The sequence below is a fragment of the Diabrotica undecimpunctata genome, chromosome 5 (assembly GCF_040954645.1).
Source record: "Diabrotica undecimpunctata isolate CICGRU chromosome 5, icDiaUnde3, whole genome shotgun sequence".
NCBI lineage: Eukaryota > Metazoa > Arthropoda > Insecta > Coleoptera > Chrysomelidae > Diabrotica > Diabrotica undecimpunctata.
Window position 1 is genome coordinate 1,586,419 of NC_092807.1, and position 13,760 is coordinate 1,600,178.

General features: G+C 33.0%; 1 protein-coding gene across 1 annotated transcript in view; it reads left to right on the forward strand.

Annotated features, from left to right (window-relative positions):
• Positions 1 to 1,213: 1,213 nt before the first annotated feature.
• Positions 1,214 to 13,760, forward strand: part of LOC140440980 (uncharacterized) — a 162,921-nt gene continuing 150,374 nt past the window's right edge. Inside the window, exon 1 of the mRNA XM_072531340.1 lies at positions 1,214 to 2,106. Coding sequence (XP_072387441.1) covers positions 1,359 to 2,106 — 748 coding nt within the window. The 5' untranslated portion in view covers positions 1,214 to 1,358. The remainder of the gene's footprint in view (positions 2,107 to 13,760) is intronic.

A 13,760-nucleotide genomic window follows, 5' to 3' on the forward strand; every position in this document is an offset into this window, starting at 1 on the left:
ATTCGGAAAGCGAGAAATTGGGAGAAGAAGAATATCATGGTTAAAATAACCTGAGGAAATGGTTCTCCACAACAACAACTAATCTATTTAAAGCATCAGTTAATAAAATAATTATAGCCAGAATGATCGCCAATATTAAAAACGAATAGCCACCAAAAGAAGAAGAAGAATTGAGAGACTCATTGCCACCTGACACAGAGACGATAAAATAAAAGAAGACTGCCTGAAAAACATTCAAAGCATGCCAAGAAGGAGCAAAGCTGTCATGGAAGCTAAAGGAGGTCACAAGAAATATAAAAAAAATTTTAAGACCAAAAAAAAATTTTAAATTTTATAAAATAACGTGTTCCTGATCTATTTTTATATTATACTCACATCATTAAATGCTTATATGTATTTTTATTATTTATTTTATTGAACACCAAAATAAAAAGTTTTCTGCAGTAATCGTAATAATTTTATCACCCACTGTATTTATATTTGACTTGTTAAAGTACTTTTTGTCTTATAATTACCAATAAATTATCTCTTTATCAATCTATTATCACCAACTTGTTCCGGCAAAGAAAAAATTCAAAAGCTTTTTCTTTTTTTCCCTCTCCAAAAGATCCTCAATGACTTCTAATAAAAGTGTTTTGCAGTAAAATAATATTATTTGTTGAAGTAATAATGTTTTGTATTGTTGTTTTTGTTCTGTAATTAATAATTTTATTTGTGGTTTATAGTAACAGTTATTAGTTATTTAACAGGTTATCTTCTGCATTTTCCCTGTAGCTAATGTGTCGAAATCAGGCTCAAATGGTTTTTAGTGTGTTCCTCCCGTAATTCCGAAACTTATTACCGTCTTCCATGACGTAACCCGAATTTACAGCCGCAAGCAATAAAGCAGTTAAAGTGTAAAAAGCCATAAAGCAAAATAATTTACATTAAGCACAAGCTCAAACTAAATCTCATTTATCTCCACTCCAACAAATGATATAAACGCCAGTCTGCAAATTAGACAAATGATTGGTGGGCATGACAGATGAAACATACCGCCGTTCGCCCCTCCCATCACCAATGCCGGCTGCAGGCGGCATTTTTATAAAGGAATTCTGGTTTCCTGTGCTGCGGCGATTGGTCGGGCGTTTAAATGGCAGGCGGGGCGAGTTAAAGATACAGCGGGAGTAGATTGGCATGTAGGCCTTCACTTGTTACCAGATCTGTTAAAGATAGGAAGGTGTTGTTGGTACCTTCTTAGCGCTTTGACGTTTTTTCCGTTTCTTCAACTGACAACCGGTGCTATAGTGACTAAGTGACTTGTAGTTATCGTGTGGAACAATGTGTTGCAAAGACTGTTAGTGTTTTTTTCTTAAAAAATGCAAGATATTGAAAATTCTCCGAGTAACGTTAATGAAATGTCGCCCTATTTAGGATCCAAGTACGAAAGTCCAATTTCTTCGAGATCTCCTAGTCCAAATTTGCCTTTGGCTCAAGCTAACGAACAAAAATATATGTCGGATGACGAAATATCTGTCGGATGTCCTAGTCCAGCGTTACATACATCCACGAACTTCAGACAGTCGGTAGAAAACAGTCCTACCTTCTCTACAAGCTGTAGATGCCCCGAGGAGTCAGAAGATTACTTCAAACCGTTGAAAAAACTAAAAATGGTCGAGGTAGAAACAGAACGAAGACTTTCTCCGACGGTAGACGTAGAGGAACGACAGGACGGGGTAAAAAGCTTCTCCATAGCGGACATCCTCAGCCACAAACCCGCAAAACCGACATGCAACCGCATCGTAAGGCCTTGGGATATAGATCCAGAGATGGAAGCCCACCAGCAAAGGCTGGAATCGTTTCATAGACAATTAAAAGTCCAACAACTGGCGCTTCTGAGGCCGGAGTTTGCGTTTAATGTTAGTTATACTTCTGAAACTGGTAGTGACCGGTCTTCTAGTGTAGCCAGCGATTGTTGTTCGCCAGATATCATTCCCGCTGCCGTGCAGAGGCAGAGGCACCACCAGCAGCAGCAGCAGGGCAAGCAGCCCGGAGCTACTCCTCTGGATGCGCTCTTCCAGATGACTTCGAAGACTTTTGATTCTTCGGCGGGGGAGAGTAGTGCCGGTAAGTCTATTTTTTAACTAATTGTGTACAAATCAACCACGAAAATTTCGACCACAACAGAATCTTAAAAATTATAACCGGATCTGAAGAAAATGCTTAGGAAATCATCTAAAAATATTTTAATTTTTCAACAAGCAACACATTTAAAACTTTTTGTAGCTCTGTCCAGTTTCTGTAATATTTGACTAACTAAAGGTTTAGAACAGATTTTATAGAGTTAATAAACTAACTATTATGCCAAAATAAACCAAATAAAATATATAAATTAATAAAATATAAAACACTATATGGGTGGTCAAGAAATCAATGTTTTTCACTGTACTCTGTAATGATGCTTTACACAGTTTTTTTATGAAGTTATTTCTTTTGTGGTGAATAAATTCCATTTCAATTTTATCTGATTTTCGGATTCTTCAACTCTTTCTATTCGATAAAACATATCTAAACTTTTAACAGGTTCGATTTAGAAGCTCTCTAATTTTGACGGGTTAAGATTTTTTACCGATCTAGCCATCAAACTTTGCTTCATCTTTTCGTGGTGGTCTTACACTTCTTATTCCTATCAGTTCGTAATTATTTTGCTTCTCTTTCACTTTTGTTGTAGATTATTTTATTTTCTCATGGATCTAGTAAATATTCTATTTTTGTCTTACTTATTATTTCTCTGTCTATTAAGTCTGTCTGTCTTGTAATGCCACTCACTCTTCCAATGACTTAGATTCTAGAGTTATGTCTTTGCTTCATTACTCAGGTTTCATATTCATATAATAGAGTTGATGTGGTCATTGTCTTATAGAGTTTTATCATTATATCGTTTATGGTCTTGTTATTCAATGTTATATAAATGTTTCCACATATAGGTATGCTGAAAGCTGTCAACTTTGTAATCAATGACATCACGGTTAGAATATTATCCTAGGTAATTAAAATCGTTCTCTACGAGTCTTGAGTCTAGGTCTTGATTTTATTACAAATCTTTTATCCTTCCCATTCAAAGTTTAGTTTGTGCAAAATTTTCCACAATTTTCTCTTATGTTTGACAAAGTTTAGTCACTAAGGTCTGCTAAAATTTGTCCAAAATAACTGTCTCATCTTGAAAATTATATGAATAACCTGTCCTTCGAATTATTTGTTTTGCAATGTCGTGTATTTGCTGTGGTTTTCTTCATGTTCACGTTTTCGGTACTTCTGTAATAGTTTATTGCTTTTGTTGTTTTAAAAATATATAAATGGTTGCTTCCCGAACTCCAGTTATGATTGAACATTCTCCGAACAGTAACTACTACTCTACTGGAGCTGATCAAGAGCGTCATGTACATCTAACACTACAATTCTCAAATGCGGACATTTGTGTCATTTTTATTTCACGATTTTCCGTCATATTGATTTTTATCGCTATTGGTGCAAAAATAAAAAATCTGCACGTTACGTTTGAAAGCCCAAACAGACAGAAGTGGAAATAAAAACTAAAATCATTGAAAATTAAACATTTTATATGGATAGAAAATTTTAATCTATTCTAAGAAACTTAATAATATTTCATACCTGAACAGATTATGTACCGACAATATTGGTCTATTACTATTACTACAACATTAAAAAAATGTTTTAAATAATTTTGCAATTCTTCTTTACTGGTTTATGACACTAGTCAGGGATTGTCAGCTGTCATAACAACTGTGCTATCAATAATTTTGAAACAGAGTATAGGTTACATTCTCGTCGCCTTTGCAATAATTTATTTTATGATTGTCGTTAATAGACTCGCCTTTTCGAAAACCGTATTATTCTTCTACTATCAGAGCTTGTGCTATGCTTTTCAATTTATAATTATAATCTTTTTGCAATTGAGACAGAGTAACAAATGTGGCTCAAACAAAATATGTATTTTAATAGAGTTTGCTGCTAAAAATGTTCTGAATTTAATATTTTACCTATGCCCACATGTATAGGGGAAACATAACAATAGCTGTTCTCATTGCCAATTATTTTAGTTAACATTTACATTTCTCTCTATTTAGAGCTTTAAACATAATGCGCAGAATTGTTATGGTATTACTATTACCACCTTATCATCTCGAACTTAACCCCATTGATCTATTCTGGACTTAATTGAACTAATATGTCGCGTTAAGCACTACTAGATTTGAACTTGAAGTAATTCTTTCTTGCTCCCATAGTTATCACCTTTCAATGTCTCTCTATCATCAATTCCCACTTTGTCTATCCTCTTTTTATATCCAACCTCTTCCTTGATTTTCCTACTGGCCGACGTCCCACCATAGTTTCACTGAGCATTTTACTAGACGATTTTAAAGTTATTTGTTAACCATTAAATGACTCAATATCAATTATTTTCTCTATATAGGCTCGATAGAGCAATTATAATTTCTTTGGAAAATGATCACAGCTATTGAGGTGTACAATTTTAGCCCTTGCTTATTTGCATCTTTTTTTGGTATATTAATCGAAGTTTGTTGTGAGGAGAGAGGAAGGGTGTCACTTTATCTTCATAAATTCGTGTACAAAACTAAGATCGGTATTTGTACATCTTCTACTTTAAATAGAAGGTCCTGTATAAAGACCGTTGTTGAATCTTCTGTCATAAAATCTGTGATATGTAACATTTCCAAATCGAGTATAAATATTTTATTTATTTTAACATCTAGTGCATCCATCTGTTTTATATTTTTTGGAAAGTAAAACGACTCTCTTTGTAGGTAATAATGTTCTTGTAGAAATCGTGTTGTCATCGTTTTTTCTGAAGATACAAAAATTAAATATTCAAAAGACTATTTTATAAAAAACCGTTTAAAATTAATTAACAGTTGAACTTTTTATGGCTTGAAATTGATCAGGTAATTGCGTATTTAAAAGGAAATCTTTATATTTATACGGCTTGTGAAATAATGCATAAATTTCTGTAATAACAATTATTGTTTTACACAAGCCATTTAGTACGTAATGAGGAAGGCAATCTTGATCATAAAATGGAAAGCATCACGTTGGGAAAGAACTAAAATGTGAAAAATCTTGACGTCTTGTCTATTTCATAAAAAACTAAGGAAAAAATGATAGAGAAGAGATTCTCTGGATAATTTGAATATAGAGAACTAAATTTAACGGAATACAATAACATTAATCAAAAACAAAGATTCTAGGAATAGGAGTCGAAGAGAAAAACTTCTTCTTCTGATATGTTCTTGTCTGATCTTAACACTGTTGTTATATTTGTGGCGTTGTCTGTCAGTTGTCTCGCGGTCATGAAGAATATGGCCCTGTTGTTGTCTTGCTTTTAGGACAAGTATCTGGCTATCCATTCGTGCAACATGTTGGTTCTATTCCAATCTATGAAGTCGAATGCCTTTTTATAATCAATAAAGCCAATGTATAAGTTCAAGTGATAGTCATTGGCTTTCTCTATTAGCGTTCTGACTGTAAGAAAATGATCCGCTGTACTGTTACCTTTTCGGAATCCTGCCTGCTCTACGGGTTGATAGCTATCGAGCTTCGACGTTAACCTGTTGGTTTTTACTCTCATAAACAGTTTGTACATTTGGGACACCAGAGAGATTAGCCTATAAATCTTCAGATCTCCCCTGTCTCCTTTTTTGAAGAGAAGTGTTGTCAACCTTTTATTCCAATCATCTGGAAATTCACTGTGAAGACATTCGTTGAAAAAAATTTTTAATTCTTCGAGAATAATTCCACTCCCCTCCTTCAACATTTCTACAAGTATTCCATCTGGGCTCGGAGCCTTATTGTTCTTTAGTTGTGTCATAGCTTGTTTTATTTCGAAGGATTCTATGTTAGGGAGTATTTCTGAGTTGACATGCTATATCTTACGGTTAAATCACGGTAAAATGTTTGAGTAACTTTTAGAATTTCGTTCTTTTCTCTTATTTCTTATCCAGCTTTATCCTTTAATGAGATTATTATAGGCTTTCCTATAATAATCTCAGCTTGACTCAAATGTCGTCCATAAATGGTTCACTGTGAAAAGCACAGCATATTGGACAGAAGCAGTTTATGCAACATTTTAGAATTTCTCGTTAACTTTTCAAGGCAGTTTTGAAGTCTAAAATGGTGCTCCAACTTTTTGATGATGTCGCACATCGGAATTGGGTATCATTTTTTAATAAAAAAAACTTACAGTGAAGTGAAGCGTAAAATGATATATTTATTTTTATAAAAAATATTAATTAAAAAAAAGGAGGTATCAAAAAGTGTCATTTACACTGCAATTTGAAAGGTCAATGAGCAGTTTTGTTTCGTCCTAAATTAATACTCATAAATCTTAAAACTATAGTTACATTCAATAATGTTTCTACAGAGTCCTTCTTTACTTACAGTAATTATTTATACAAGCACTCGTGTACACAAAGCCGCACTATACTTAGCTTTTGAACTAATCACTTCACCCTCCTCAGTCTTCGTACTAACTCTGTATTATCCAGGAGTTGAAGAGCCTCGATATTCACATATTACTGCAGTCTTTTTTCATGATTGTTGGCACAATTTCTTAGTTTTTGTATTTCAGTTCAAGTTCCTTTCGTTATGTGGACTTTCCAACAAAGTATCGCATCAAGATGCATACCCAGGTATTTCGCAGTATCTGCAATAGGGATCTCGGTGTCATTTATTTCAATTGCCACATATTACTTTTTCTTATTAGTGAAATTCACAGGCACTAATTTGGAAGATTGTAGATTTTTTGCAGCTCCTTCATAATTATTTCCCATTGCCAAAACGGCTTTGAGGTCCGCAAGTGTTGCGATTGTTTCATTTTCGAGTTCAGGGATATCACTAGTATATAACAAGTAGAGAACTGCGACGAACACCCTTCCCTGCGGCACTCCTGCCTTGATTTCCTTTAACTCTGTGTATGTTTCCTTCTGCTTTGTTGTGAAAGGTCTTTCAGTTAAGTATGACTCTAATAATTGTGAATATTGCCTCCTATGAATGCCCCCTTATGAATAATGCCTTTATGCCATACTTTATCGAAAGCTTGGGCCACATCCAGGAAGATAGCTGAACAGATTTGTTTTCCCTCAATCGCCTTTTCAATAATGTTGGTGATTCTATGTACCGTACCTGATATATCATTGAATGATTTTCTCTAAAGCTAAACTGATGTTGTGAGATTAATCTCTTTTCTTCGATGATGATCTTTAGTCTTTTCATTAGGATCTTTTCATATAATTTTGAAAGTACATTCAATACTACTAGGCCTGTAGGATGAAACCTACATCTTGTTTGGTTGTTTTTTAATCATTATGACTTCTGCTACTTCCCGATTGGACCACCAAGGGATTTTGGGGGTTAAACTCCTCCCCCATGGCACTATTCCGACACTGATGGAGGTAGCATAAAAAAATTCGGTGCCCAACCAAAACCTCCCTCTCTCCCCCCACAGGAAAATTCTAGGTGCACCTCTTAACCTTAAGTATACGTTATTCTTTTTTATATACTTTAGTCTGAATGATACATTAAATAGTGAGCTTAGTGATGGCTTTTTTGGTAATTGCGTGGAGCTTTTTTGGGATTGATATTCTCTTCTATCTCTTCCGCAAATTTCTTTGGTATGACTAGATTTAATTTCCAAGAGACCTGGTTCAAAACTATTCACGTTGATCAATTCATTTGCTTAGTTTGGTTGGAACGTGTCTTCGAGATGTTGTGCAAGCCTCTGGCTTTTGAGCATTGGTTCGAGTCCAGCTTCCATCAATGTTTCTGATCAATGACCTACGTTGTATAGGTTTTTTGAGCCATTTGGCGCTGTTTCAGAGAGAACATTCACTACTTTTTTCAGCGATTACATGATTACATACTTTAGCGAGTTATGTCCCAATCGATTCATTCTTGACGCGTCTTATTCCTCGCTTGAGATGCTGTGAAACATTTTTTATACTTGTCCTTGGGAGATCTGGTTTGTTGCCGTTTGAAAGGTAATTTTCTTTTTTCAGAAATCGGAGTTCTGATTTCTTTCGGATAATTTTTTCCTTTTTGTTCTAATAGGGATGATTGGAGTACAATTTCATACTGATTGCTGAATTTGTTTGGTAAGCAATTCAACATCTGCATCTAACTGACCGAAATATTAATTGGGTCTTCTGGTTCATTTCTGAAGTTCTGCCAATATGTCCTTGCATTTAACCAATCTAAGGGGTTCTCTTTCCGTATTATTTCATCACTAAGTGTAAGAAGAATTGGGGGAAAACAGTGAAATGAAAAACTTCTAGTGTAAATTAATATATATTTAAATTAATTTTTAAAAAAATTGAAATTTTAAACAAAAAAATTAAAAAGGAAGTCTCAAAAATGTCTTAATAAGTATATTTAAGTTAAATATTAGGTTAGTATATGGAGTTAAGACCGACTTAGGAATACTAGAGATCAGAAGATGAGAAACCGAATAGAACTGCGACTAATCTTGGAGCAGGCCAGGATCCACAGTGGATTATCAAGCCAAACATAATGATGATTAGGTTTATAAGTTATTTTAAAAATGTGAGATGTTATATTGTTTAGCGGTTATGTTTTTAAACCTCGATCCGGCCTTGATCTTGTAGGCAAATAGCCATACTTTAAGTTGAAATAATCTGAGGAGATCAAATACTGATTATTTTGTGTGATTATGTTTTATATGTTTATGTATTGTGTGTTGTATATGTATTTGTAAAATAGTAGAGAATGTGTCTCCGATTTTCTGTTAATCTGGGATGGTTTGTTCATTAAGTAGAGTATGTTTCAACTGGAGTGGCGGAAATTTCTAGGAACAGTAAAGCCTCACCAAACAAAGCAGTGACGTTCCAAAAAATACTTATGCTTTAAATCAAATTGTTAAAGATGGGTACACACAATTTATTAAACAATGATATTAGATTATATTTTTGGCAATATTGTACTATTTCTTAATATATATTATTACAATATATCACATACATATATTGTTTGTATGTGAAACCATAGATACGTATTACAAATTACAGTATTAATAAATATTAATTACCAAGATTGTTTTAACTTGAAAACCTTTATTATTTATATTATTACTAACTTAAACGTCACAAAGTTAAATAGAAGAATATACGAAATGATTGTAATAAAGTAAAAAAATAATACATACATACAGGACAGTTTGGGAAACTTATATTCACATAGGTTACATAGGTACATCGTAAGTTAAATTATATTAGTCACTTTCATAATCAGATGCATTGTCGTCGTCACTAGAATGATTTAAATCAATCCCTAATTCTTCAGTAATTACGTCTATGCGACGTTCACTTTCCAAATACTTATCTTCAACCTTGACAACATGTTCACACACTTTCTTCCAGTTATCTACAGTTACTCTAGCAAATTCCTGTTCCACCAACACTTTTACGTCTTCTAACTTAAAATAAACGTTTTCTTTTGCAACTTCATTTTTTATTTGCCCCCAAACCATTTCTCAAACCAGGATTCAAGTCTGGATGATATGGCGGAAGTTTTAAAGAAGATGTCCACATTCTTGCAGCACTTTGTCAAATTTATATTGAACATGATCTTGTTTGTGTCGTTTGATGATTTCATACAATTGCGGTTTTAACATTGACGTTACAAATGGTAAATTTTTTTCTGTCAACTAAGATATCATATCCATTTTTTTAGAATTACTAGTGGATGCTTTATTATTAATTTGTACATTATGATATGACGCATTATCAGTAAGAACAACAGGTTCAACAGACAAATTGGGGATTAACTGTTCTTTCATCCATTTTTTATAATTTTCTGAATTCATATCATGATAATCTCCTGTCTTAGCTCCTGACTTAAAAATCAAAAGGGCATTCTGTATGAAACCCATTTCTCCACCACCATGTACGATAACCAATCTACTTCCTTATGAAATATTTTTGAACAATTCTTTGCCACTGTCATCTGTCCAGCTATTTGGCGTAGTGTGTCCTGCAAGTACATAGATTTCATCAACATATACAATTGACTTACCTTCGCTTCTGTAATATTTAATTTTGTTCAAATATTGAATGCGTAGAGCACGAATATCGTTCCGTTCAATTAATGAACGTGGATTATCTTTAGTTTTCGTCCATTTAAATTCCAAATCTTTCACAATTCTGTAGAGAGAACTCACACTTTCAGTCCACTCGTACACATCTTCAAGCCTTTTTTGCAAAAGCTTCAATGATGCACGACAATGTTCAGTCTCACGAAAACGATGAATGGTATTTCTAATGAACTGTTTGTCATACTCCCTCAAGTCTGTCACGAAGTCTGTCACGGTTGCTTTCCTTTTAGCAAGTGTTGCAGCTGGAAATTTTAGTATATTATTTAACTCTGCATTTGTTAACATACTCGCTTGTTGAATGATCCTTTCTACTGTACGTAAAGATACTCCAGTAGCTTCACTCACACATTGTTTAATACTGGTTCGATTATCTTCAGGAAATAGTATTTGCATATATTTAAATACATTGTAAACTATTGCTTTCGATTCTGGTGTCAATCTGATCTCCATTCTACAAAATAGTTCTAATACGCGTGGTAGCACCTTTCTTGTTGAGACTCGACAACATAATGAGACGAAATTACGAACTCGTTTGAAATCCAGTGACTAGAAATTCTCGGAAATAATTCTTATAAGTTCTTTGTATGTCCTTAAAGAGTCGTTAAGGAGCCATTAATAATGACTTTATAATTACCGTTTTAAGGTAACTCATATTAAATTAGAAATTAACTTTTACCAAACTTTATAGAGTATCAATTATTAAAGATTGTATTATAACAAACAAAATGTTTGGTATCTATAAAACAATCTGTGTACAATCAAACTTCATTTTTTATTTAAGTGAGTAATAATTTTGTAATTAGTGCGATTTCAAATAATTTAATTTGTTTAATATTGCCACGCCACTGCATGGGTCTGATCATAGATATTCTATTGTCTGAGCGATTAAGTATTTCGTGGAAGGGTTCGTCACTCGATTTGAAATAAGCTGTAGCATGAGAGCAGATTCTTTGATTTTTTTTTTCTTTTTCATGTCTGTTTCTGTCATGATTATTGATGCGTCTTTCCATTGTACTTTGTGCTCTTTTACCATGTCGAAGTCGCTGTTTTTAATGTATGGTTGATGCCAATTTATCCTGACAATTAGTGATCTTGCTGTTTCTCCCACTTAGGAATTGTTGCATTTACAGGGTTTAATTTTGGACAGAATAAATCTCAGTGTATTGATTTCTTATCCTTTTTCATTTTTCCATTAAGCCCTTTACATATGGCACTACTTGTTGTTTAAGCTGTTTCTTTTATTTAATTATTTTATCATCGATATAATGTCATTACTTTTTAATTTAACTGTTACTATGTAAAAAAATGGTTTATAAAACTCTTTCTCTATGTGGTCAAATCATTGTTTTAAATTTAATTATATCTATCCCAAATCATTATAAAAAAATACTAACACTGTAACCGTAGATGCCATACAAAATAAAAGGAATTATGACAAACGGAACGATAAATGCAGTAGGCTGTAATAGAATAGAAACAATTTGTATAAAATACACTCAATCATCGGATACCGAAGGCAATTCTTCTTATTCTTCTTCCAAAATCTGAAACTTTTTATCCCTTAATCGTGCCATCGTCCGCCTCTTTGATAACAATAATTTCGGATGATAGATGATTAGTTCTAGTTCCTATACACCTTTTATAGTGAGCTAACGGCGGTCTTAATACGTACACAACTCAAGTCGCTCCATTCTCCGCACCTTCTTGCCTTGCCGGTGTGGACCTCACACCGCGGCACTTTTTTAATTTAAGACCTGCCTATAGAAATCGATCGCGGCGCAGGATGTATTAGTAGGTGATTTCTTAATATGCCGTGTAGACCGTGTATTTACCATATCGGACGACCCTGTGGCTTGTTTGTTTTCGAACATATTAAATGATTGAGATGTTACGAATTGTACACTATTCTGCTCAACAATTTACTCGTTTTATGCTGAAAAACGGCTGCACTACAAGTACCTCCTTTTTAATAGTATTAAAAGTAATCCAGTAAAATTTTCAAGTTTTATCTCAGCCAAAAATCTAGAGCACCTAGCCAAATGAATTTTGGGAATAATGAATATGAAGTTTCTCAAGATGTAGTAGATACTTCTGCAGCCTTTTTGTTCCGTGTATTTAGCTCTCAAAAATGTTAATTTCTTCTAATTACATAACGGAAAAATATGTCTTCTTAGCTTCCAAAAACTAAAAGAATATTATTATACAAGTCTGTCCCAAACCCTTCTTTCGGTGCGTCACTAATTTTGACGTCATATATGATTTTAAGAATGTCGAGAATTATTGCATGACATTTTAGTTAAATTTGACAGTTATAGGATCGTAATCTCTCTTTTTCTAATTGAAAATAATTTAATAATTTTAATATTAGTCTTTGTTCTTTCTCGATATATTTCGGTATATTTAAAATATTTTTATGACGATAAATACAAAATTAAATTTTCACTGTAAAATGTCTGATAATACTAACCTGGAATAACAATTATCATTTTATCAGTTGACATTGTGAAAGTACTGTCACGATCAAGACAATCTGCGTCAAATTATATTTATGCGCATCGTTGATTGGATATCTATTTAGCGTATTCTAAACTCCAACCCATTATACATCCGTAAGCAGAATTAGCTTTACCATAAATAATTTTCTAAGTTCTATGTATAATAATCACAGATACACGTTTTTTTCTGTCACTTCTAGCTTAATGTATTAGAGAGAATTCGATCAACTATGACGCACTGAAAGAAGGGTTTGGGACGAACTTATATATCTATTTTACTCACATCTTTTCTGTTCGTTCTTAGGTTTTTTATTGTTGTCCAGATTTCTTCAATTCATAAAACGGGAATTCTGACAATATAGCCAAGTTTAAAAATTATTTAACAAATTATAAAAAAAGATTAATTACACCTTACTACGGCAAGATACCTTATTTTTATGGAGCACCGAAAGTTAATAAAACGAATACAACAATTAGACTCATTTGTAGTACCATGAATTCTCCTTGTAGTGAACTATCAAAATTTTTATAAAAGATTATACAACCATTTGCAAATAAAAATGACACGTTTATCCAATATACACATCATTTTTTAAATAAATTATCAAATATTGAATTTAGTTAATTAATTAATAATATATTAGTAAGTTTTAAAATAAATAGTTTATTTACAATGTGCCATTAGATAAGACTTAAATATAATCAAAACAAAATTAGAGAATGATGATACATTGGCAACTAGAAGAAGACTAAATATATCAGTTGAGTTATTGACATTATGTAATGATAATACATATTTTCAACTAAATAATGAATTCTATAAACAAAATTTTGGTCTATAAATGGGCTCTAGTTTATCTCTATTATTAGCCGATATATTTAAGACAAGATCTGTTATAACAAATATAGCAACACAACAAAGAAATACTAAGAGTAAGCCTAATAAAAGTTGTATCTCTGAAAACACATGGCAAAAAATTAAAACACGAAAAAATCTTAAATTCCAAGGGCTCCAAACACCTGAAGCACGCTCAGAGTACTCAGAGCTTAGTAAAAAAAAATTAAGCAGCGATGTAGGGATG